We start from the raw sequence: 27,643 nt of genomic DNA, 5'->3' as shown, positions 1-27,643 counted from the left end.
TCAGAGCAGGTTTTGGTCCAGAGCCAGAGCTGACAAACCTCGGATCCTTCATCGAGAGCCCCCCCTCTCTCAGTCACCGCTGCCAGGGTTAACTCAAGTGTCCAAAGAACAGGGCTTAAAGACATTAACTAGGTGAAAGCCATCTGTCAGCCACAGCGGGGCCTCTGCTGCTGCCGCCGCTGCTGCTGCTGCTGCTGCCGGGGACGGTGACATGTGGACGGCGCGTCCGTGGCCCTTTAAGAAACTCCATGTTTTCGCTACATGATGCGTCAACATAAAAAAAGCGGATGATGCTGTTATGTAAAAACACGCTGAAGTGAGCCGTAGTTTGCAGGGAGCTTGCCGAAAAGCTTAGCACGCTTCGCATCGTCTTCTAAACCAGGATTGTGCTTTAAAGTGTCGACACTGGGGATTTTCACGCGGAGCGCTGCAGCTCAGAGAGAAGGAGAGGAAGAAGAAGAAGAAGAAGAAGAAAAAAAAGCCTTCAGCCGATCAACTCAACATGAGTCGCCCTCCACTCTGTTTTCCTCCTTCACTTGCGGGAAGCGTACACCTGACGCATCTCTCTCTCGCCCTGTGGAAGTGATATTCCTTCTTGAAACCGGGGTTAGGACACAGCAACCCTCAACTCTTATCGCTTCTCGTGCAAAACTGAAAGTGTGAGGCAGGACGGGATCGCGCTTCGGAGTAAAAATGTGTCCGCGACGTACGGATTAACAGAGCCTTCCTTTCTGGTGGCGATCTGTGGACCCGAAAGGAAACTTTTAAAGGACCTCCGTCGCTCCTTCCTTCACTCCTGTCGTCTTGTGTCGCCTCCACGGTGAGTACACACTCGGCTTTGACTCCTGCAGCTCGTGATCGCAGAAAATGCCACTCGAGCAGCTTCTGTTTGAGTTTAGTTTGAGGCTTCGCTCGGGTGTCTGCGGGGTTTCGCTCACATCGGACGTTGTTTACTGGAGATGAACGGGTTCAAGCCTGCTCCTGCCACGGGGAAACCTCTTGGAGACGTTCACAGGTCCTGCTGGTATTGTACTGGTTGACTCTATGGGATCTCGAGCTGAGTGATGAGCGGATTAATCAATTAGTCAACTGAATCCTATCCCAAAAACTCACTTTCCAGGTTCTCAAATGTGGCTTTTTTTTCTGCTTTTCTATTATAATGAACTGAAGATCGTTGGCTGTTAGTCTGTAAGCCTAACTGGGCTACATATACACAAGTACTTCACTTAAGTACACCTTTGATGTATTCCTCTGGAGTGTATCCATTACATGTATTGTACAGTACACTTAACTACCCAAAATTATATCACATAGAGGTCCTTGTTCATCAGATACAACATTAAAATGTTCTTTAATATTAGAACATATCATACTATGTACCTGTCACGGCCCATTATGCTTCCATACGAAGTACTTTCAATACTTTAAAGTACATTTTACAGATAATCCTTGTGTTCTTCCAAGGGGGGAGAAGACTGGAGAACACTGATTGATTTACATCTGTTAATAGTGCCAACAGGACGAATGTAAACACAAGAACAGGTAAATAGTTATCATTTGATTAATTGGTTGGATACTGGATCCAAGTGCCACAGCCCACACACTAAACAACCAAACACGGATATATCTGAACGTACAAACTACTGCATCCATCAAGTGTAGTGAATGAAATTCATACGTGTGCTCCTGCAGTTTATGAAGCATTTAATAGTGCAGTTTATTTTACCAGTGGATGTGAAGATGTGATAGTAATTTCCCTTGAGATGAATAAAGTTCCATCTCATCTAAAGTATTTGGCGGCTGATGATGAGTTAGATGCACAGTGGTCACAGTGGAAACAGTCAAGACTGTGTTTGGTGGTCCAGTCTGTACCTTATTGTGAGAATGGGATCAAATGGATATTATTTAGAGATGGATGGCATTTGAGGACATCCTCTTGTTTAAGTTTATTTAGGAGAAAGTTGTCCGTCAGGTGGAGAGCTCCTGTTTTCCTGACAGAGTCCCATAGAAGCGATAGATGACGGTAACTCAGCTGCTTTTGACTTCTCAAGAACTGGTCCATTGGAATAAATGGATTTTATAAGTTGTTACTACTTTTACAAGTGTGTGTGTGTGTCTTCTCAAGAGTTTAGATTTTAATCTGCTATTGTTTCTTTTGCAAAGTGGTAAATCTTGAAAGTTATGATGTGAAATACAGTTATTTAGTAGCAGATTTGATATAGTTCAAACAATCAGTCAGTTCTGCTATATTATGTTGATCATATATAGTATATATACATATATATTATTTATTTATTATGTCTTTGTCCTTTTGAACTCTGATGAAGTCACAGAACTGTTGAAGTGTTGGTCTGTAAGTCAATCGGTTTGCTCCAGCCCCCTTTTTCTTCCTTTACCTCGATCTAAGAAGCACAGATTCAGCTGAACACAGCTGGAAGTTGGTTTTTTGTTTTTACATTTATTTTACCAGAAATTGAAATTGAAAATCTATTTTTAGAAAGAGTCCTGGCCATGACAGCAGCGTACACAGTTTCACATTAAACACAAACATCAGACTTAAAAACAAAACTGTAAGAAGTTCAAATCCACATACACAATTCCTCTTAAAAGAACAGACTCAAAACAAATAGCAAACTATGCCAAATAATGAATTGGCAGTGTTGTACAGGACGTGCACCATTGTCCAATTGTCTTCGACCAAACGTTTCAAAGTGCTTTCACCAAAAAGGTACATAAGTTAGGCGTAATTTAGGCGTCAGTAGAGAACATAGTTAAGTAGGTTAACAAAAATAATCCTGTTCCAGTAATACTTCTGTACCTTTACTTGTAATGGATTAGTTTCACACTGTAGTTTAGTATCTTAGTATTTCCACCACTGTTAGATGGACAAAACAATCAATTTGAGGTCTTGTTCTTGGGCTCTGGTACCGTACCCCCCACCCACACACACACACACCTTTCAGATATGGTAGAGTTTAAAGATTGAGTGTTTAATCAGGGAAATTAGCATCTCTGTTTGAATTAAAGACCATCATATTTGTGGAGAGCTGATCACCTCCTGCTGTAACAGACTGTTAAAGAGTACATGCTCTGACATGACATCAGAGTTCTAATGCATGACACACAAGTTGCGTTGTGCATTCTTCACTATAATGGTGTTTGTAAAGCCTCTTGTGGACAGGAAAGCTCAACAATAGAGCTTCAGTTCTGGAGGTCGTGATAGATCTGTGTCTAGTCCGTTCTCTGCAGCCTACTTTGACGGGCCTGTCATAGCAGCATGTTGAAGAGGTGCAGCGCCCACACGTGAGCCATGAAGCTGGATATCAATCCTGGACATAATCCCATTATATCTGAAGAAGTGTGCTGGCTGGAGGGGGAGGGGGGAAGAGAGGGAGAGACTCCTGTCACCCAAATACAGTGACGTCCCTGCTGTCACAAGGGAGACAAATACTTCCTGCTTAGATAAAGGCCTCGTGTTCAGAAGAAAAGATAGCAGAGAAGTGTATTTAACAGAATGGGTCTTGGCGTGTCTTCAACATGTAAACATATTATGTATTGTTCTTGTGTGGTTCATCTTTCAAATCAAAAGTAAAACATATTTTAGGAAGTGAATGGCTTTGTTGTTCATAAAGTTGCATGGGAAAGTACACTAACAAGTCCTTTTTTTCCAAAGCGCACGTCATAGTCACTGTTGTGCCACGGTTAAATATTATCTAACAGAACTCAGCTCATTGGGCCTGATGAGATGCCTTTTGGATGCCATTCAGACAAGATACCGTGTGTGTTGGTTTTTGTCGACAAAATAACTTTTGAACCTATTTCTGATGGTTTACTTTCTCTTTTTTCAGCTGCAAGTCTGCATACTTTACTTCATTTCAGCAAGATTTGCATGGCCATGTGGCTGCTGGGCTTTGAAAACGCTGGTTGATGACGACGTGGGTCTTGTTTTACTAACTATGACCATCGTTTCTGTTTGTAGGAGTGACATGGCACTCACCAAGTTATTTGCTGAGATCACACCCTGATTAACCTGCTAGGAGGCTAAGAGGCCAAAATATGGGCCCCTCATTTATTTAAGGATATGTAACAGTACAACACTGTAATAATGCCTCTCAGGCTACTGACAGGTTTTTGAAAGGGGGACTCAGGCACTGTTTTTTAACTCCTTAAATGTACTTAATTCATTATTTATTTTTTTACTTTATACTGTTGGTTTCACTTTTGAAACAAAACTTAGGGATGCCAAACTAAACCGTTGAAAAGGACCCGTTCAATGACGTACAAACTGAAACACAAGCTTGTTGAAGAGTTGCATCACTATTAGATACAAATCTTCTAATTATTTAATGAAGTTCCAGAGACAGAAGAGGCAATTATTTCACCACGGTGCTTCCTGACCATGAAGTAGCCTGCCGTTTTTCATGTTGGAAGTCAGTGTTGTGCCTTCAATATATTATTAATTACTATCTATCTGTCTATTTATGTACTTTGGAGTTCAAACACATTGGTAATGGTGATGTTATTTTTTTTCGTTGCGCCTCGCTAAATGTTCAAAACAAACTAAACCGAAACCGTAACCCACAAAACGACAATACAAGCCAAGTCGTAACCTACGCCCTTTTTTAAAACTAAATGACGCAATTCAGGTGATGGAGCGGGACCCATTTAAAAAAAATACATAACTTTGTACTTTTGTACTTATATATTTTATAATGAGTTTCACAATTTAATCTCAATCTGGTTTAGTTGTTTGAGTTTTTGTTTGGTTTGAACCTCGAGTGTCTCAGGATCACAAAGCTGTGCTGTAGCTTGTGCTCCTCTAAAAGCCATTAGCCAGTCTCTCTCTCTCTCTCTCTCTCTCTCTCTCTCTCTCTCTCTCTCTCTCTCTCTCTCTCCCTCTCCCTCTCCCTCTCTCTCCCTCTTTCTCTGTCTCCCAGTCTCTCTTTCTCTGACTCGTCCTGGCACAATGCCAGGGACACAGCTGTGAAAATTACAGGTCTGCTTCATGGAAACACAGAAGAAGAGGAGGCAGGGTTGGTGGGGGGGGGGGGAGCAGAGACCCACAGCCCGGCGTCAGCTGTTGGTCGGCTCACAGCTGCAGTGGATGTGGAGCTTTCAGAGCCAGGGTCTCACTCACTTCTCACACACACTGGGATTGTTTACATGGGGTAGGGTGTGTGTGCGTAGATGAGGGGGGTGTATTATACCCTGTTTGGCTTCGGCCGGACAGAACAGAAGCCCTCACTGTGACTGACAAACGTCGGACTCCTTCAGTAAAAAGCACATGGCACCAAGCGTCCTTCAGTTTGGCAGATGCTAAAAGCATGACTGAGTCCCTGGCAGGTGGGAAGGCGGGCGGGCGGCTGCCTCCTCCTCGCTCCTTCCTCCGCTGGTTGAAAATCCAGCGACAGGCCCGCTCTATCAGAGAGTCATTGTTCATGATGATGATGACAATCTCTCTCTGTCTCCATTCCCTGTGCTATCTCAATCCATCACTCTCTTCTCTTGTGCCTCCCCTCCCTCCCCGTCCCCTCGCTGTCTCTCACACATTCTCTTAATTTTTCTTCTCTCTTGTTCTCGCCTGCTCTCTCAGAAACTCCATGTCAAACTATGTATCCCTGAGGAGCTGTCAGGCAAAGAAAAGCAGGCTGAATGTGAAAAATTGCCCCTTTTGATTTCTACTAAGTTTGACTTTTCTCCTGCTCGATGAAATGTGAGGTGTGAGATTCCCTCTCCACTTTCCTCACTCCTCTCTGGCACTTTGCTTCAAATTTTGTGAATTCAGTCTTCATCACTATCTCTCTGCCTCTTTCTCTCTGGCTCTTTTTCCCCTACTCTTCCTCTTTGCCAGTCAGACTGTCTGGCATCTTGCCCTGTCTCTTTGAAGAGGAGTAATAGAAGCAGATAATTACACTTCCTGTCCTGTATCTGCTCTGTAGTGCTGAACTGTCATCTCTACATCTGTAGGCTTACATGCTGAAGCAGAGAAATAACCGCTCACTACCTGTCCTGTTTTACAGCAAACACATTGTTTTTTAACAATTACACATACACAGTTGCAAGCTAAATTTACAAAATTCAGCGATCATATTCAGAATATAAACTGTCCTACTTTTGTGCCATGTATCAGCTGTTTCAAAGCATTAAACATACGTTGTATCATTTCCAAGTTTGGTTTACGATCAATTCAACTGTTTGGTTTCAGTGGTAAATTCTGAGATTAAATGTTCTTGCGTTGTCTTATTTCCACCAGAAAGAATCAGTTTTATGTTTTAATATTCTGCCTTCAAAAAGTATCTAAATATATACATATATATCTTGTACAAGTATGTTGTTATCACACACAAAAAAACACTGAGTACCCTGATGTTGTTGATTTCAGCCATGCATGCATGACACAAATGCCTCTTGTTCACACACACACACACACGCACACACACACACACACACACACACACACACACACACACACACACACACATTCTTTCGAAAACCTTGGTCAACATGGCCTTCAACCGTCGTATAACAATGACAGGTTGTTGCGGTGGTTAACATGCATGAAGCCTCCTGAATGACTTCACTTTTTTATCACTTTGAAAACATGTTTTGCTTTATAGTCAAGGTGAAATTAACGCTTTTAGATTATAGTATCATCTTTTGTTCATCTAAAACCAAATATTATGTGTGCTTAACTTATTTAGTAACAACTAATTTAAACTAATAATGTGTGTGTGGGTGTATGTGTGTGCGTGTGTGTGTGTGTGTGTGTGTGTGTGTGTGTGTGTGTGTGCACGCTGCCACAGTCCTCTGGAGCTCCGTATTGAGCTACATTTTATTGAGTGGTCCAATCAAAATGCGAGGGATTTGATTTAAATCTCTCCTGTAACTCATATTTTGCTTCACTGGGGAATAGAGAAGTGAAGTCCCGCCCCTTTCAGTGAACAGCCACGGGACGGTACTGTAGTAAACAGTGAGAGTCAAATCATGTTTCCTGTTTGATTTGCGCCACCATGACGTCCACAGCTGATGTCTGTCACAATTTGCGACTTTATTGATTTGCAAAATTATCTTTTGGACACATGACACACAACATTGACTCATCATCACCATTAAACTTGATGGCAAACAGTTGCTTACATATGCAACAATTACAGAGCGACATTAACATTAATTTGGAGTCCAATATTTCAATATTGAAGCTCTTTGAATCCTATTTGATACGTTAGAATATAGATTATAGTGTCTAGTTTAGGCTTGCTAACATTAGCCACTATATGCTACTGTCATACCAGTCCAGGTAGCGATATTTTCCATGTATGGGGAACCCATGACCGCCATACGCCGCCTCTGATTGGCTTAGCCTAGTAGTCTTACCCATACCCGAATCAGTTTCACTCCTCATGCCTAAACCGAATCAATCCTCCCAACGAAAGCAACAAGTACGCTCCACTCAGAGGCGGAGGAGGTCGGGACTTTCCTTTGCCATAGCAGGATTTGTTCAGTTATGGCGGCTTGCTCTTGCCTTAAAGAAAAGACATCCTATTGTGGCATTGCTATAATATTTGTACATGTGAAAAGAGCCTTTGTGCAAGAACACACTGTTTATTTTTTTGTAAACTTTTTGTTGACGCTGTGACAACTGGAAAACGGCTGCTCTTTGGCAGAATCTGAGCTCTGACTTTTCAGGAAATGCAAGCGGAGAAAGAGATCAATTAAGTATTACAGTGTTATTTCACTCTCTCCGATCTTATCCCTCCACATTTTAGAATGGAAAATTCATCATCCTCCGTAAATATCTACTTAGATGAGTTTCTGGGACAAGATCTTGTTGAATAGGGGTTCACACGGCCACATCAGCTGGGAGATATCTGAGGTGAAAACCATGCAAATGTTACTGTTGAGTTTAAAATAGTATGACATGTTGTGCGCCAGGATGGAAAAGGGTTTGCTTTCCTGACATGACGAATTCAAACACTCTTCATTAATCTCTGTCAAGGGAAAAACTGGTCCTTTTGACCTCATTTTAAGAGCCCGTCTTTGCTTTTATTCAAATATGTACCTGTGATCTGTTTTGACAACATATTTTCATCAAGTACTACACATTTTGCCTAGATTAATGTAGATGTTTCATGTTTTTGATCATGTTTTACACTTCTCTTTTCTGGTAATGGCTAGATTGAAATTGAAATCCTCTTTCCAAGGGAGCCCAGAAAACAGACAAATATACAGTTTGACTTGATTCATACTTGTTGGCACGTTAAAATTGAAATTTCCAGGCTAAATATTCACACTGAACTCCTGGATATACATGCTCTCAGACACAACCCCCTGAATATGTGCGCTCTTTGGACTCTTAAAACATCTTTCAGCTTCTTGTCATGTTTTTTTTGCCCCCAATTTATGTTCACTACTATGTGCTTTTGAGCAATCATTTAGTTGTCCACTCTATATCTGTATCATCATTACCACCACCACCAGTGGTGAGTGAGTGAGTGCTTCCTGCGTGCAGGAAGCATCTAATGGTCCCGGTCGGGGTCGTGCATCTTTCTGCAGCGTGTTGCAGTTTATTGAAGTACAGGTCAGCTCTCAGCAGTCTATACTCCCTCAGCTTCCCCCGGTGCTCATGCCTCATTAACTCAACGCACCCAGCTTGTTTACAGCTGTTAATTACACACTGGAAAGCTGATATTGATGAGGACAATCAGCATTTATCCCAATTACGCTCGATTCTGACTAGATGCTAACTTGATAGGCTTTCCAATCAGTTTGTTGTTAAGAGACTGAACCTGCTGTTTGGTGCATTTTCCCTGTAATTGAACATCCAGTGAGTGAGAACAGCATCTGAGTTATCATCATCACCAGCGTGTGTATCGTGTAATAGGCCGATGTTATCTGTGTCTCCTCAAGAAGTAGGGTAATAAATGATTAGCAGCGACCCATCACTCCTCATTATTAGATGCCGCGTATCATTAAGAGCAGAGGATACAGTAAATGAGACTAATTAAGAGGGATGTATGCTTCTATTCTGTGCTGTCAGTAATCTGACAATGCAAATCACTGAAATACTCCTTCAGGGATATATATTATGGATGTAATACTCCGAGTTGATCTTAATGGTGTTTATGTTGATGAACAGGAACATAATATGGTATATAAACAATAGTTTTACTTTGACCTTTTGATACGTAATGATTATATTTTATTGAGTTTTTTAGGGTTCCAGCTAATGATTATTTGCATTATTGATTGATACACTATTAAAATAGTCCATTCCAACATCTTATACTATTCAGATGTCTTATGTTGTCAAACTAACAGAACAAAACAATAATCAGTTTGGTATCAAAAAAGACAAGAAAAGAAACAATATTGATCATCAATTAGTATTTTTAGACAAAGAAGCTTCTTTGTCTAAAATTACTAATTGATGATCAATATTGCTGCTGATACATTTCTACACATAGACTTATCGTTTCAGCTGGTTTATTGTGGCAGTAACTGCACATTAAGTGTGATATATATATATATATATATATATATATATATATATATATATATATATATATATATATATATATATATATATATATATATTCATAGTGATCTTATAGTTGTACCTTACTATAATATTCCCATTTTATCTAAGGTTTTCTAAAGTGTTTCATATGATTTCTGTAATATTTCAATATGCAGTTTAAAGGACGTTGTAGTTTTACCTTAATATATGATTTAAGGACCTGTAGTTTGTAGTTGTGTGACAACATATTATTAGTATACATTAGTATTGTATAGATACTTGCCTATTCTTATGAAATAGGATGTTAATGAGCCTTATTAAGACAAAAATAGTTGCCTGTCATTTCCATAATGTGTATGTTGTTGGAGCTTTGATGTTTTTAACATAATGATAACTTACAGTATTGGTACCATTAGTATATTGACTTTTTAAACACTAGTCCTAATTGGCACTATTTAACGGCCCTTTAGGATCTATTTTCTTATAGTTTTTAAGCACTTGTCTCTGAATAGTGTTTTAGATACAAATACGTACTTATTTCCCTCATGTTTTAAACTCCTGCTGTGTCAAACTTAACTATTTCTGAGAGCAACCACCTCCCGTTGGCTGTCAGAAGAGACGTTACATTTGGTGGAAGTTTGGTTAGGTTACATGTCCAGTGCGATGTTTTCGCTCATGAAAATCCAAATACAGCTGTAAAATAATAAGACATATTGCAGAAGGGAGGTAAGGGGGGGGGGGGGGGGGGGCACACGCGCATATTTCTCGTATAAGCAATGTTAAAAAATAAATTTAAAAAAAAAACGCCGTGAAGTGGAGAAGAAAACCCCCGAAACCGACCACAGCTATGATTGCGGACACAGTTCAATCCCTGCAGGGATATCACAGCAACACGAGCGTTAGAGAGGGATGTCCCGGTGCAACGGCGAATGTGAATGCAGGCAGCGCATGAATATTATCTCCAGCATGCCACTTCGGAAGTAGGTCACCGCTCACCGATTTGTTCACCATGTCTCCAGCTACTGTGGGCTGTTTGGTCCGCGGATCGCTCCCCAGGTCGACAGCCCGAAACTGACCACCAGAAACAGGACGGACGGGATCTTTTTGAGAAAAAAAAACAACCAAAACAGATATTTTCCCGACGGGACACGCAAGGTAATGATCAATCGCTGCCGTAATTCCCGTCACAGTTGGAGATGATAGGATCGGCGGGTAGCCTGCTTCTAACAACTCGGCTGTAACACGAGCTCCTGATGACATTGGTTTTAACTAGCGGCGCCTCGAACCCCGGATTGATCGAGGATGTCCGGGTGTTTTAGGCTCGTTTCCCCGCCGAGGAGCTTTTTTTTTTGCACTCCTGCTACGGCATGCTGTCAGATTAACACCGTCCACCACCATGGCCAACTACGAGCTCCAGTAGGCGAGTCTGCTTCTCTCTCTCTCTTCTTTCTTTCTTTCTTTTTTAAGCCTGATTACAATACGTGCAATAGCGCAGCTCTTAATTGCATTTGTACGTTTATTAGAATCCATGTTCCATGAGTGGATGTGGGTGTGTTTGTAACTGCTGGTGCCTGAACATGCATGGTGGTGGTGGAGGTGGTGGAGGACGGTTGGTGGTTGGTGTTGGTGGAGGATTGTTGAACTGCTGATTTTGCTCCAGGAAAGTGGACTTGTGGTGATATGCACTATCTGAAGCAGCACACACAGCTTAGATTCCTGAGAGCTCCTGCCTGCCTCAGGGCTTTTCCTCTCATGATGACAGCTCTACACCATGTCCGTCCTCTGGATGAGTCTGTGTGACAGCCAGGCAGCTCGGCCACCTCCTCCTCTATCTTCACATATTACTGTACAGTCCGTTTGCACGCAGAGGGAGGGACACAATTATCATTATGTGGGTTCTAAGTGTCCATTATGCTCCATTCATTTTAAATTGCATAATGTTTGAAGATGTTTTTTTGTTTTTTTTTGTATCAGTAATTTTCAGAAGTTGGATGTCTGTCAATTTGATCTTCTAAATCAGTGCTTCAAAAGGGTCCCTAGATAAGGGTTTGAAGTATATTATCAAAAGGGAAAAGAGAGAACATGCATGTTACCCAAAATAATTTCAGATGTGTGCTTGTTTCTCTTTGAAAATACTGGAAATGGTGAACCTGACAAGTCATAAGATGATGATCAAACGCATATTTAATCTTCAAAACAATTATATTTAGTTTCCCTTTTCTTGGGAATAATACTTTAATATTTTAAGGCCTATAAAATTCTTTAAATAAAAAAAAAAACTCACTCTTTTGTTAACCTGCTCACAACTCATGTCCACACAAGCCACACATGTTTAGGAAGCAATGTGTGGCTAAATGACTGGTTTCCAACCTTTTTCACATGTGTGGCCTGAAAAAGTGAAACTGTCCAGTATTTCACAAGAAAAGGGGGACTATTTGGGAATATACTGAAAAATATACATACAAGTATGAAAGTATTTAATCAACTCCTGGCTCCTCAAAATGTTGAGGTTTTCAAGAACCTATGCGTGTGCATATATTAGTTGTTGATTTTCCTAATGGAGACAATGTTAAAACACAAGCAAATTGCAGACCACAATAATACTTTTAACCTATTGTTTTATTTGTTGTGGTTATTGTGGTGAAGGTTTAGCCGGAAATAATACAAATGCTCTTCCACAAGCTTCTATTGTGCATGCTTGTCTCATTTAAATGAAGCAACTTGATTTGATATCTGCAGACAGAAACTCAATGTGAGGCTCCTTCTGTCCTCTTGTTATCTTGAAATTAAATTTCTCTCTCATGGATTGCATTTCACGGTTCACCGAGTCATCCGGCAATAAGAGCAGACAAAGCTATGAGATGGTTTTGAAAATGTCCAGCCCGAGAGTTGTGTCCACTCCCGAGTCAAAGTGGGTTTGGCTTTGTGGTACACGTCTCAACTCGGTATGTTCTCATGTTAAGATGAAGCAACAGATGACTTTTAACGGACACAAGGTATACATTTAGATTTTAGTGTGAAGAAGATGAGCAAACCTCACAAATGTCCTTGTAATTAGAGCACTTAACAACAACCACTCATGGTTTTTGGTTTTCCCAACCCTTCATTAGGTGTGACATCATAGCTAGTTGTAAAATAATAGCCGATTTTTTTTTTTTTTGCACGCTTGGTGATAAGTTGAAGTTGTGTCAAATACGCTACTGGGGAAAAGAATGCGTGATTATTATGTTGCGCAAAAACTGTTTTTACCAGACTGAATGCATTTTCGAGTCATACGCAGTCACTACTCTCTTTTTGACGCATGTTACTCGACTGCAAATGGTTGAAGAATACATTTTTAATGACTGTTACCAATATCACACTGTAGGGAAAGAACAGGAAATGGCATAAGGGCATATGGTGTGTGAAAAAAACCAGCAGCAGAATATATCTGTGTTGTATACTATTGTTCACAGAAAACATCAGTGAGCACACAAACGTCATTTACAAATGCATATCAGGGTCTCACATTCCAACTGACTCCAGACACTCATTGTCAATACTAGAGATGTATGATTTGGAGCCTTTTTTTCACATAAAGTTGGGATTTTATTTGTGAGCGGATGCATTTTTATTAATAATAGAATGAATGGCGGTTGGTGATGAGGTTCCTCTCTTCCAAGAACGGTTGCACCTCTACACCGTTGGGTCTGAGCAAATCCAAACTTTAGTTATTTATTTCTAAAGCATTAATTTTCTAGTTCCAATTTAGTATTTGTGGATTTTCTCAGTTTTAACAAAATATCTTTGGGGACAACTTGATTTTTTCAAAACTAATTTATTAGTCGATGTCCTATGAGCTTGACAGCCAATCCCATGTCAGACAACAAATAACAAATGTTCCCTCTTCACTAGCAACTTTTTTGGAACCCTGTTTGATCTTATTTGTGTCCGGTATCAACGGAAGCTGAGATTCAGACTTTTCAGTCATTTTTGAAGGAGTAAGTGTTCATAAAAGCTGAATGGTTTTCTGGCTGAAGAGTCCCTTAATAAAAAAAGAAATATAAAAAAGTCCCATGCTGACTTAGTTCTTGGATGTCAAGTGGCATAATTGTGTTTCAGGGCTGACAGATTATCCATCTCTTCATGCTGCACACGGGAGCGTCGAAACATAAAGGTCACGGGTGGTTGAATCTTAGGAGCTTTCAAGTTTTTCTCCTAAGTGAGGGTTTTTTTTGTGTTGAGGGAGCCGAAGGACTTGTGTGAATTGCAGAGGATCGTAAAGCTTCTGCGTCTTCTACTACGAAGTTGCTGGAGGTGCTGTGATGTACTCTGGAGCAGCCTGTTGACATGGAAACTAAAGAGGCTATTGTTTGATGCGCGTTTCCGCCGCCAGTGCTGGTTTAATAAGGATCAATTCATGAGTCATTTGATGATACCGTTTGTGTTTGTGTCTTTAAATTTTGGAGAATGACTCCTTAATGTCATACCTCACGGTGATTTTAAAAGATTTTGCTGACCCCTTTACCTTGTAGAAAGATACACTCCCTCAATGTCATACAGTCTTTTCATGTTGAATCTATTCCCTGCTATTTGGTAAGCCGTAGTGCCATGCACAGATCAGCTCCAGGCTGTGGCTATGGTTTAAAGTAAATCAGTGTGGCGTAGTGCATTACAGATCTAAATTGCTTCTAAAAGTATCCGTCATACCAAATATTAAATACATCACCTAAACCGATTCTGGGCCCTGTTTCTGTCTTTCATCACTGAGTGAGTAAAATCTTGTAATATTGAGCTCCTTGTGGATTGTGTAAGTCATTAATGTGCTTCAACATGAGCTCATGGAGCTTAAAATTATCTTTATTGACAAAGCAAAAAGGCAATAGTTTTCATTTTTTATTTAGCTGCAATACTGACTCAAACCATGCGTCACATAAAGCATGCTTATTTCATATACTATGAGATAAGTGGAAAAAGAGCACAGCTTAAAGTAAGACCGAGCAGACAAATGGAAAAGAGGTCGGAGAACATATGGCCTCAGGCATAACCGATCATGTGCTCTTTATCTCAGTTCATCTTCCTTCAGTCTTGTGTGTGCAGTGTATTTGCATGTCAAGGAGAAATGCTGTCTAAGTGGTCCTGTTCTCTGGGGACCTGGACGGCAAACTAAATAAAACCAATTGTTGAATAATGCAAATCAAAAGATCCTGTCGGTGACATAAAGTCACTCTCAGATTTTCTGTCTTTGTGTGGCTTCAGCTTTACAGTTAAATGTCCAATCTGTGTCTCCCCAGAGAGTGTATGGACCCTGGTGATGACCCATGATGATGCTCGCTGAAGGGTCGTTCTGATCTCAAACCCGCCATCGTAGCACCTCGTGGATGAAGAGGCGGTGGCTCTGCCCCCGGACGCTGTGACAATGGTGAAAGCTCAGCGGAGCCAGCCTGTGAAATGTGGGAAACCCCGGAAGGAGAAGGGAAGCAAGGAGAAAGGAGGTGGTGTGAAAAAAGGGAAAGAAAGAAAAAATGAGTTGAGAGGAAGGAAAAAGAAGGATAAAAAAGAGTCCTATCGACAGAGAAAGAAGACACTGGCAGGGGGTGATGGAGAAGCGCTGGACTGCTGCGTCCTGCTCACCCGTCTGGAGGAGAAACGAGTTGAGGGTAAAGTAAAGGACGCACCAAAACCTGGCAAAAAAAAGAGGGTTAAAGTCAAGAAGAAGCTGCACTCCAGCTCCAGTCAAAGAAGGACCAAATCTGGATTTAAGAAAACGCCCACAGCCAATCAACAAGCACTGGAACCAAAAATCAAACAATCTGACGCCTTACTCATGTCTCCCGCACCTGTCTTTGAGCCTCGCCAGCGGAGAATGGCCTCTCTTAACGCTGAGGCTGTCAACAGCTTGCTGCTCTACAGATATGATTCTCTGGCGTCAAATCTCGCAAAGAAACGGCAGCCTTCTAAGGAAGATTTAGCTAAAGATAGTCTCACTAAAACTGAACATAGAGGTCATAAAACCAAAAAGCTTTCTCCACGAGGGAAAGCAGACCCAAAGGAAAGACTTAAAAAACAGAGGCGGTCAGCAGCAGCGGAGGCTCAGAACATCGACTGGTTGGCTTTGTTTGCACCGACGCCTCGGCGTCAAGCAGGCCTTACTGCTGCAACGCTGCTCAGACTCACTAGTGCCCAGTATGGAACCAAACGGCAAAAAAAGACGGAGCCCAAGCCGGCGAGTGGGAGTGAAGCAGCAGCTCCGACTCAGGGTGAGATTAGCAGTAAACCAGTACGTGGAGAAACGACGCCGACCAAAAGAACAACACATCCCAAACATGCAGACCAACTAAAGCACATCAAACAGGGTACACAGGATCCGGCTCGTTCCCAGCTGGACTCGACCATGCAGGGTTGCTGTAGTTTGTGTAAAAGCGAGACTTTGGATCCAGAGTTGAAGGGCACCGCCGGAAGGCAGGAGTGTCCCAAACATGAGCTCCATCGTGGCTCTTCGCTGGGGTTCTCCTTGAAAACAATCAAAAAAGAGCAGGTGGAGACTGACGTGTCCACCTGCTACTGCTGCTCCCAGGAGAGGTGTGTGGAGTACTGTCACAGACTGGCCCTCTTCCTTGGGGACAAGACCTTCAAGGAGCCAGGGGATGGCACCATGTTCCACCACCATCATCACCACCACCATCACCACCACCACCATCTTCAGCCCCCTCACTCTGTAACCCACCCAGCAGCCATAACCATCAGCCCGCACACCTACACCTGTTTCCCCGGCTACTACGTTCACTTCAGCCACCCGGACACCCCGCCCTCTCCCATACCGCCCCTTGCTTTGTGCCCAAAGAGCGGCAAGAGAGCCAAGCTGCTCCCCAGTACCAGTCCACAGCCCTCAGGGATTACCCATCCAGTGTACTGCTGCACCTCCGTGGAGGCGTGCTACGGAGAGCCCTGCAGGATCAATGGCTACTCGTCCTACACCAGTGTGATTCCAGCCATCTCCAGAGGAGGGTGCTCCTTCAGCCCCACGGACTGCACCACATGTAACCACGGCATCAAAAGAGGTGAGCAGACAGAGGATTGATTTTTACTAGATTTGCTCTTTTGATAACCTCCAGCAGTGTGTCTGAATTGAGTCAACAAGATGAGTTAATGCACTGGTCCCTGTCTTGATGGTTCTTATGTAACAACACTCATCAAGTGCCTCAGATGTAAGGAATAAGGGAAGTAGAGTGTCCATTATCGTTTTCATTTCTGAAACCTGATAGGATCTGTATATCTATGTCTGCTGCAGAGTAAACTGTGGCAGTGATGCACTGCGGATGAACCTTAAAGGGGCCACCGTTAAGACCCCAGGCCTGGTTTTATTTATATATATATATATATATATATATATATATATATATATATATATATATATATATATATATATATATATATATATACTTTAACCACTGAGTCATGGCCTCAATCATGTCACCCCCTTCATCAATAGATTGTGACTAACATACTTAATATTTGTAAATCAAAATCTCAGTGACACTTTAACAACATTTTACAGCCCAGTCAATCAATGAAGAACTGGTGACAAAGCAAAACAAATCTGGGAACATACAGTAGTTTGCCTCAGTCAAATGGGCCACACCGATAAAATAAGAAAGAAAGGAAAGAGAAAAAGGGCACACACCATGTAAATACGCCTTCGCCCGATATCAGCTGAGATTTTGGCTTCCACCCTTCGTCAGACACCCGCTACTTTGTGAGGTCGAGGTAGATTGAGTTGCCAGGTAGGAACTCTGACTTTGAGGGATGTTTCCGTGTGTGCTTTCTATTGTAGCATAAGACTTGAGCTTCCTACAGAGCCACAAAATAAATAAAAATCATTTCTTTTCACAGACTGAGCTCCCAATGACAAGGAAACTTAACTTTATGTGTAAAATCACTGATCCCTTTAAGTAAGACAGAAGGATTTCCCTACTAGGTTTTAGTATTAAACGTTCATGAGCTCAGCTCTCTATAGTTCTTTGGTTATTTTGTATGCAGTCTCGTCTCACCCCCCCTAATCCGGCCGCCACAGCAGTACAATGTGCTGAGAATAGCTATTATGTTAGGCATTTTTAATCTCCCATTTTGGAATGTCACTCGAGTGGGAGGTAGCAAAAAAAAAAATCAGATAAAGGGCAAGACCTCTTTTGTCTTCGCTTGAATACAAGCAGCCGGACAGTGAATACAAGGCCTTTGCAGCTGAAACCTAATGAGCTCAAATGTCAGCAGTTACTTACAGAGTTTGAGTCAGAGACGTGAACCAGAACAGGAAAACTCTTTATGATGTCTGCGGCGCAACACATAAACACCATGTGTCTGCCGGAATATATGTGAGTGTATGGTTAGAAACACCTGAATGTGACCTCAAAGAATACTAATTACATGTGAACACACACTGCCGCTCTCTCTGCGTGGTCTCCAGCAACCAAAACCGGGTCAGGCTGTGAGGACTGAGCCCCTTGTTGGCAAGAGCACTGAAACCTGCAGGTTTTTACTATTGGATTTCTGAGAAGACATTTTGACATTTGTCACAGTAGGACAAGCACAGGTGTAAATAACAGAATTAATGATGGCTGAATTCCATTTAGCTGCTTTTCCTGGTATTGTGCACGCTGGCTTGCTGTCACGATGTCATGGCTTACTGTGACACATGAATAGAACAGAGCCACGGTTAATATTATTCGCAACACCTGTGGTTTTCCTGTCATGACGAGTCAAAATGTCTCCTGTGAAACGGCCCTGTCCACCCACACAGGTGTTTTTTTTCCCCCTTTCCTGCCTGATTAGACCTCTTCTCGGCACTGAATGGGCATGTATAATTCAGGTTTGATTGACATCTCCCTCGCCCGCCTGTGAATTTTGCTGCACCTGTTCGGGCGAAACAACGTACACCCCTTGGTCAGCCTGCTCTCCTGAATTCAATTCAATACTTCAACACCATGTCAATACAGTTGATAGGAATTTGCCTCAGTTCAGCTTTTAAAAACAGATTTTAAAAAAACACACAAATAAGTAAATAAAATATAGCAAAACTTCTTACAGCATTTATACATTCAAACATTATTACATACAAATACACACTTTCCGAGCGGAAGCACAAGGCTTATTATTATTATTATTATTATTATTATTATTATTATTATTATTATTATGCACAATAATGTAATTGAACCTTCTGATTTTTTTTTACTGACAAAAGTGTGACCCACCTCTCTGCCTCTTATTACTCCTTATTGTCTGAGTTGCTTGATTTGGTTTAGGTATGAGGAGTGTGACTGGTTGGGTTAGGGTTAGCTCATCACGCTAAAGAAATTGCAACTGGGAAGGTTCAATGACATTTTGTGCAATAATTAGTCACGTACAAAGAGTTTGTATTTTCAAAACAATAAACGTCCGGAAACAATGGCCGTTTGTTTTCTGGATTACAGGATGTCAGCCAATGGGACATTTAGTTTACAGAACAAAGACTGGATTCACAAGCAATAAAATGCACCTGTGCTTTGCTGTTACAGCCTCAATTGGTCATGTATGACAGTACACTTTTACATCAGTAAAAGTACACAAGTATTAGCAGCAAAATGTCCTGAAAGCATTAGGAGTTAAACTAACCAGTAACTACTCACTACTGTGGAAGCAGCATTTTGATGTTGAGGTTGAGCCACATTATAGTCCACAATACATCAGACTTTATGAGGTCGGTAAAGGTTTCGTACATAAAATCTTAATTTGCAGTTACTATAAACCAGCTGTCAAATAAATGTAGTGGAGTACAAAATACAATGTTCCCTCTAAAATGTAGTTTGTGTAAAGCGGCATGGAAGTACAAGTAACACAAAATGTTTTTGATACTTGTATGTATGTATGTATGTATGTATGGGAAACATTGAAATGCAATTACCATTAGTGTGTGTGCGTGCGTGTGCGTGTGTGTGTGGCTGCTATGTTAAAGACTATAATTGACCTTAAATGAGGCTCTGTGTGTTATTTCTGCTGCTTCAGCGGAACTAATAACAACGTGTGTCGTTCATGTCTCTATTATGTAACCTTGTTAAAGGTTGTGGATCCCTGCAGCTGACGGTCCGTCACTCTACTTTATTATGTTGCCTCTTTTGTTTCTTCGACAGACGATTACCCATCAACCCTCAATGGCCATCACAGTTCTTCCTCCATCCCCGTCTCGCTCAGCCCCAGAACCCTCACTGGCTGCCCCTTTCCCACTGTGCCTCCAGCCGGCCAATCGGTGCCCCACATTCAAACTCCACTGTCCGACCCCAGCCAACCGCAGCCTCCGCTGCAGGTGGCGAAGGAGTGTCCACAGAGTGCCAAGTCGCCCAGCGGGTCGAGGTCTGGCGCACGCGGCACCGGCAGCATCAGCGCGGCTGTCTGCCCGCTCAACAGGAACAAGAAGCAGAAGCTCGGCGCAGCCAGCGTCGGAGGGCGAACGGTTGCCAAGCAGCCAAGGAACGGACGCCAAAAATCCACCAATGGCTGGCAGCCAGTTGGCCTGCCCTTTCAGAAGGAGGTTTTCTCTGTGGTACGTAGAGAAAGTCACGCTGGGGCTTTTTGATGCGGCCATGACGGTGCTGCTTGTAGTGTAACATGCGGTGCCATTTGCCCTGTCCTCAGAGAGTTTGGTATGATTCATCACACCTGCATCATAGTCACGTTAGCGCTGCTTCAACGTATTTTGAGTTTCGTCCAAACACCTGACTGTCCACATTTCTGTCGAGATACAGAAGTCATTCAATACAAATCACATCCTCGAGCTTTTTTGTCCGCAGCCTCTCACATCTCGTCAGCGTCAGGCTGCTGGAGAACTCAGTGTTTCAGTGTTTCAGTGTTTCCTGCTGCCTGTGTTCACAGGGAGAGGAGGCTCTGGTGCTGAGGAAGTGTTTCGAGGGAGTGCAGAGGGACGGGGACCTGATTCGGGTCAGAGACACTGTTCTGCTGAAATCTGGACCGAGAAAGAAGTCTCTGCCTTACGTGGCGAAGATCTCAGCGCTGTGGGAGGAGCCAGAGTCAGGTGGGACGCCTGCTGTACACGGTGTTTACTGCCAGCACAAGCTGAATGAATGCGGTAATAACTGATGAGCACTGGAGTGAACTGTGTGTGTTTTTGTTTGTTTATCTTCAGGAGAGCTGATGATGAGTTTGTTTTGGTACTACCGTCCAGAACACACACAGGGGGGATGCAATCCCAGCATGCATTGTGAGGTGAGGTTTTACACCTTTTACAACGGTTTCTGATTGGTCTGAAAGTGGCAGGTGTGAAATTAAACATAGCTCCAGTTAACAATGTGCAAATAGTTTGAAAATCAGCATGCAAGGTTTATTAAACTGAATGTAAGCATAGCAAGAATATTTATGCTTCCTGCCAAGTCTCTTAAGTGGAAAAATGGAAATAACATAAACTGATTTATAAAACATAACCCCTTTTTTTAAATTAAACTTTTATATGTATGATTCATTTTTAAAGCTCAACGTCTTGAGTAGAAACAAACGGGTTTCAGGGTGAGAACCACAGACGGAGGGGAAGATGGAAACTTTTTATAAGATTTGTAAAATATACAGTGACAACATTATTTAAATACAGTGTCCTAATTCCTTTTTCTAATAAAGTGTTGTTTCTGAGGGATATGAGGATTATTTTGCAACACAACATAACACACATGTTTTTCGCAATTATTCTTGAGCTTCTTTTCATAAATTTCTTTCTATTTCTCCATCATGAGTTTGCTTGAAATAAAAAAAAAAAACTACCATTAAAACAAAAAAAAGAGGTGTTGAAAGAGAGAGACACACGCTGGCAGACACACATGTTAAAGCTTCTGTTGTGCCTGCTTCACATTGTCAGTAATCTCCCAAAGGACCAAGTTGCACTTTATTTAATCTCTAGAAACAATAAACCACATGAAGATTGTCATTTTTCGGCTGCATTTACAAACAACAAACACATCAGAGCAGCAGTGTGAGAACAGCAGCAAGGCTTCGCCTCAGAGGAAGAAACATCTTGCTGCTGTGACTCTGTCTTGCTCTTTATATGTCTGAACATGAAGGTGATGCACAAGTGCTGACGTACAATGAAGTAAACAGAAAGTATCTTTTAAAGTCCCTGTGAAGGCCAGAAGAAACTGTGTGTGGCATTAAGAGGGACTGTGATGTTAATAATGAGGTTTTCTTTAATATGAAATCACCTGAAAATGAGACTGAACAGTTTATATTTACACAGCCATGTTTCTACAGTAGCCCAGAATGGACAAACCAAACACCGGCTCTAGATGGGGCCGTTTTACATTTTGTGTCGACCGACAAGCTAAAACGTTTCTGTGGATTGAATCTGGAACCAAATGCTACACACACACACACACAGAGAACATTTAAGGGGTCCGTTGTTTCATTTTGAGTCTTGATTGATTGAGTTTTTTGACAAATTCTCTCTCTCCAGAATGAGATCTTCGCGTCTCGTCACCAGGATGTTAACAGTGTGGCCTGTATTGAAGACAAATGCTACGTCCTAACATTGGCACAGTATTGTCGGTAAGAGAAAACATTTTGTGGCGGCTTTTTACGAAGTATATTTCTTGCATTTAACATGTTTCCTTTTTCTAAATTGCTTTTTTGACGACGATTGAATTTGATGTCCTGCATTTGCGCTTTGTCCAGATTTTGTGCCTTGGTGAAACGCCATAGGGAGGGCGTGCGCGACTGTGCCGCCGCCTTTGTGGTGCCACCCATTGTCGTCAACGCCATGCCCACCCACCACTGTGTGCCCGATGACGTCGACCCAGAGCTGGTGTTTTTCTGTCGACACGTCTATGACTTTCGCTACGGACGCCTCCTCAAGAACCTGCAGTAGCATCTGACGCGGCATGACACGCAATGCCATTGGAAGTGAGATAATGTTAGACATGCTCCACAACTTTGATTGGCTACATACCTACCCGCTGCTTGTGGGACATGAACTGGAAGTTTAGGTTGAAGGATTAGCAGATGAGCTTAATTTTTTTTTTTAAATATGTTGCTTGTACACCTTTTATTTAGTAAGAGTAATACCCTGACATATAGTATACAGGTTAATATGGCAGTGTAGCGGTCTTCATCTTACATGGCTCTGTGGTGTCGTAGCAGCTGTTTGGAGAATGTGGAACTTATTCTGCTGTAGAAAATGCTACTGTAGCTCTTAGAAATGTGACATTTGATCGGTATGAAGAGAGGTTGATGTTACATGTGAATTATGTTACTGTCTGCCTGACGGACATCAGACACTCCGTGTATCTCAATGATACACCATAGCTGAAGAAAATCTTGGGTATTTTGTAGGTGTGTTAGGCAAGGACCAGCATTGGTCCTTCAGAAAAGAGATTTCTGAGTGGCTGAAGATTTAATCACATTTGATATTCGATATATTCTGCATACAAATGTTTGCAGATGCAAATGAAGCTCTCGTGCACATCTGTGTTCAAGGTGTTTTACGGAATAGTTTTGGGGATATTTTTCGCTGTCTTGACAAAAGGTAGATGAGATAATAATGCCACTGTTGTGTCGGTATGGTTAAATAGAAACCCAGTGCCAGCTAAGCATAGAGACTCGAAGCGGGGCCGATTAGCTCGCATGTTTTCAGTCTCTTTACTGAGCTAAGCTAACTAGCTGCTGGCCACAGCTACATATTTACCAGACAAAAGTCCTCATCAACATCTTGTCAAGAAAGCAAATGTCCCAGTTTTCAAAGGGTTGTATGATTTAATATTTACCTTATCATGTACCTGTGATTGACCTGTAGGTCTTTGTCGTAAACTCTGACCACAGCTGTGAGGCGAGTTCTTGATCAGAAGGTTTGTTTAAATACTTTAACAATGATTAAGTACAGGCACAGCAAATGAAACGTGGATGTTTTTTTAGCTCCACCTCTCTGGTTTTTCTGAGAGAAGTTTGGGTTTTGTGTAACTCTTCTACTCACCTGAATGGTGATTTCCTAATGTAGTACCGACTCTACAAAGAAAGCACAGTTCAGTTCGTTAGATTTTTGCAGTGTGACGACCTCCAATGAGCCGAGCATTGACGAGGTTTTTTTGTTATGCCAACGCTGAGGAATATTTTACGTTCTCAAAGCTGGCTGTCAGAGGTGTAATATGACTTTGGTCTCAGCTGACTGTATATTTGCATTTATATATCTGGATGCGTGTCTGTTCTGTTTGTGGCAGATGGCAGTTAGTCACCTATATTCTTGTTTCTTCACCGATGAAATGGTGAGTAATGTATTCAGTGTAGCATTTAGATCTGTGATGATGATGATCCATTCCTATGTTTGAGAGAAGATATGTATTTATTTCTGTACTGAAAAAAATATAATTTATTTTCAAAAGATAATTTTAAAGAATAGAGTTTTAGATGAGTGGCTTCTATTCCTGATTATAAAGGAGGTCTCTCCTTCTTAGCTGCACTGTCTAAGATAAAGTCATTCGCAATAGTATTTCTGTGACTGATTGAGCTTGCTTGCTCAATACAAGCCTATTAAATGTTGTGTTGAAAATGTTAAAGTCCTCCGGGCAGATTCAAGGACACATTTCGAAGGATCTCAGATAAAGTTTGAAGGACACCTGCTAACATGTGACCAGAGATGCTTAACCTGCAGGACCAAAATGTACCTTGGCCTCTTCCAGCTTCCTGCCATTCTCCTGTCACTTCTCCTAAGATGATAAAGCTTTGCCTCGTCACCTTTAAATGCCGAATGCTACAATGATTTAAACCTACCTTGCCATTAGCCTGTGCCCTTGATCTTGCTGCCTTATAGAACATTCCCAGCCTTTCATTTAGAGATGTGTGCTGATATCAGCCTCGGGTAGTGAGGCTTCTTAGTGTGCCGATCTTGATTCCTAGATGCTTGAAAGGCATCTCCGGTCCATCGCATTCGTGTGATCTTTTGTGCGATCCGAAATGTAAAACTGATCCTTGATGAACACTTTTATTTTGGCTAAGTTTCGATTCAAATGTAAAATGATTTGTTACGGCTTTAGTTCAACATTTGGGGAAATGCACTTATTTGCTTTCTTGTGTAGAATTAACTGAGGAGATGGATAGCAGGCGACGCTCCATCCAGCACCCGATCAGCCTCGCTGAGCATCAAGACTACAGAGGAAACAGATCTGTCAGAAAAGGCAAAATGATCCATCTACCTGCACCTATAAACTTCACTAAATAGCATGGTGTCTGTGATAATCTCATTTTTATTCTCAGCTGGGCTACCTGTCCACTGGATGTAGGTTCATATTTAGCGTACAGACACAAGTGTGGTATTGATTTTCTCATCTGACTCTCAACAACAAAAGTGTATTTCCCAAAATATTGAGTTAGTAGTTTTGTGTTTCTTGAAGAACGGCGGCTGCAGTCAGCTTAAATTCCATCAGTTGGGATGAACTTCGGTCCTTACAAAGTTTTCATGGTGGATAAAAAATATCAAAATGTCCACAGAGACTTTTCTAATCCACTTCTTCATCATAATCTACCCCTCAGCTGTCTGTCTGTATGGGCATTATGTTCCAAACAAAAGACATAATTTCCTGGCAGAGCTTCAAGCAGTGAGGAAATGGATTATGCTGCAGGAGTGTTTGAGAGGTTTTAAGCCGTTATTCTGCTTTGAAATTTGTCACTATTTCAATCCTTTGCATCCGACATATTTTAAGGTTCCCAGCGCTCTTCTACATGAACCGCAAACTACTTACAGCCACCTTGAACCCTCAGGGGGTAGTTGATTGTGAAAAGATAGATTTTGGGTAGAGTACCATCTGAAAAATGTCCACATCCTGCCTACTTTTGCTTTACGTTGTGTACAGAGGGCAGATTACTTTCTGACTCTTGTTCATTCATTAGGATTAAATGGAAAGAAAAGGCCGTGCCATTTTTATCAAACCAAAGGTTATCCGTCTGTTTCAAAACTAAAGCAAACTTTCTCCACCCGCTGGAACCTTCAATTGAACGTTGATGGATGGTGGATGTACAGTATTGAACCCAACACGGTACAATCCAACAAAGCAGAATTAGGTTTATTTAGTTTGATTTGGATCTTTAATTTTAAATCCGGCTGGAGGTTCTGGATCAGAGTTGAAAACCACACACAGTACATGTTATGGCCTTAGGAATCACTCTGCAAACTAATTATGTCTAATCAAGATGTGTGATACTTATGTCTTAATTGGTCCTCTGTGCCTGTTCCCATTAACCCCTATTTACTCCGAACGTTTTCCACGAAGATAAAGACGAGCTGTTGGTTTCACACACACCTTCCAAATGCCTTTAATTGTTGCCAGATGACACTGGTCCGATCTTGAATCACCACAAAGAGGTGTTTGCACCAAAAAGAGAAACAGGGGAAGGTATGACACATGAATTTTTATTTCATTCCCAGGTGTACAAAAAAAAACCTATACTTTGGTTCCTCTGAGGTGAATTTATGTTCATATTCTTTGCATGGCGTTTTTGGAAATATCTTGGAAATATTAACCACAGCACAGATTATTTGTATGGTTTCAAATGGACCTCTGTAATATAAGAAAAATATTTAATTGTAATAAATAATATATGAGTTTGAACATGTGTTTGGAAGTTTTTTTTATGACATTTATCTAGTTTAATTGACAACTACTCGAGCCAGGATGAGAGCTGCAGTACTCGTTGTTGCCCACATGGGGGCTCACTCAGCCAATATGTTTTAGCTGTGATGGTTTCATCACAGCGAAAAACACAGATTTAAAAGAAGTTTTCGAAAAACTGTTTGTGTCAAATATCGCAGAAGAAAAGTTTTCTTCAAAGGTTCGTAGAGGACTAAACAGACATATTTGAGATTGAACAATATCTAAATTACAAACTTAATGAGGGTCATAAAACTCCCGTTATCGCAAAATGAAATATTCTCACAACATCTAGCTCTCAACTCTCCTCCCTTCAGCTTGTTTTTTTATAGACAATTTAATTAGAAAACTATACCTCTATCTGAGAAAGTTTTACAATTTCAGCTACATAAAAACTACATGTCAATCATCTTTATTTAAATGTAAACATAAAGTAAACAACATTAATATTTGATCTAAATCACAGTTATCTTTTTAATCATTCAAGCCTTTTCCCCTTGTTTCTACTTTTCTAATTAACTTATCTCCTTCCACCTGGAAAGAGAAGGATCCCATTCATTTATTACACTGCGTAGATCATGACAGGAAAAACAAGACTGTGAGCGTCTTGGAATCAGACACGCAGAGACATAAATCATCTCACTTCAATAATCAGGCCTCCAATGAATATGTATGAGGCCTCGAGCACTACTCAATCAGGTTGTGAGGTTTTCGATGGCAGGTAAATCATTTGCATCTGTAACGGCAAACGTGTGTGAGGAACGAGTCAGAAAGAAGAGCCAGCTGCTCCAATTCACCTACGATTAAGCAGTCACGCTTTCTCAATGAGTTGTGCAGTGACTGTGTGTTTGTGACATTGCTGCTGTCGCTTCTTGACGTCCTGTTTTCTGCAGTGACAGCCAGAGCGGAATTGACATGTCTTTTTAATCGATTATTCCCAACCTTGGATCTACTTGTTGCCCAAGAGGCCACCTCTGAAATGATGTGTAAAGAAATAATAATCACCAATCATATGGGGTTACAAATGTGTGCGATGCTGCAACAACAAGTTGGGTCTCGGTAAACAGACTGAGCTTCAATAAGCTGATGACACTAAGAATAGTAATTGAAATTGTTGGCTGATAGTATTGGAGGAATAATATTTCCCAGGGTCCTATGTGTTTCCAAGCTCGACGTCCTCCGAGTATGACACATAATGAAGATATTTTGAAAAATGCTTGGTCAAATGATCAATGTATGTTTCCCCGGGCTACTTGTGTTGGCTGATGACCTCACAGTGGGCAATGAATCCACCGTCAGCTCATGTTTTCAACCCCTAAAAGTAATTAACAGTTTAATTTGTTGATGAGCAGGGACCGAAGGCAAAGATTTGTTAAAACAGATTAGTTTCTCCTGCTGCTTTTTTGTCCTTTAGACCGAAGAAAAACATTCAAGATTTTCATCCTCCACCAAACCCTCATTAATGCTTCTCTAGGAGCTT

The 27,643-nt window shown here is 41.5% G+C and overlaps 1 protein-coding gene across 2 annotated transcripts; it reads left to right on the top strand.

The window, feature by feature from the left end:
* The first annotated feature begins 222 nt into the window (after positions 1-222).
* On the top strand, positions 223-23,218 carry bahd1 (bromo adjacent homology domain containing 1). 2 transcript variants are annotated; one of them, XM_068580784.1, is made up of 7 exons: positions 223-820; positions 14,791-16,557; positions 19,663-20,072; positions 20,402-20,561; positions 20,673-20,752; positions 21,984-22,075; positions 22,202-23,218. In XM_068580784.1, the coding sequence occupies exons 2-7, from the start codon at positions 14,916-14,918 to the stop codon at positions 22,392-22,394; spliced, it is 2,577 nt and encodes an 858-aa protein (XP_068436885.1). In that variant the 5' UTR covers positions 223-820; positions 14,791-14,915; the 3' UTR covers positions 22,395-23,218. The 2 variants fall into 2 exon arrangements, with proteins under 2 accessions (XP_068436885.1, XP_068436886.1); XM_068580785.1 differs by lacking the exon at positions 223-820 and adding an exon at positions 10,522-10,672.
* The last annotated feature ends 4,425 nt before the right edge of the window (positions 23,219-27,643 follow it).

This window comes from Clinocottus analis, unplaced genomic scaffold, assembly GCF_023055335.1.
Source record: "Clinocottus analis isolate CAN_PGR_092001 unplaced genomic scaffold, fCliAna1.0.p SCAF_17, whole genome shotgun sequence".
NCBI lineage: Eukaryota > Metazoa > Chordata > Actinopteri > Perciformes > Cottidae > Clinocottus > Clinocottus analis.
The sequence above is the reverse complement of the archived record's forward strand: the minus strand, read 5'-3'. Positions and strand labels throughout refer to the sequence as shown.

Excerpts from the sequence above, each read along its gene's own strand:
- bahd1 (XM_068580784.1), top strand. The coding sequence starts at position 14,916 with ATGGTGAAAGCTCAGCGGAGCCAGCCTGTGAAATGTGGGAAACCCCGG. Across the intron at positions 16,558-19,662 it reads TAACCACGGCATCAAAAGAG|ACGATTACCCATCAACCCTC; the intron begins GTGAGCAGACAG and ends TTTCTTCGACAG. Across the intron at positions 22,076-22,201 it reads ACATTGGCACAGTATTGTCG|ATTTTGTGCCTTGGTGAAAC; the intron begins GTAAGAGAAAAC and ends CGCTTTGTCCAG.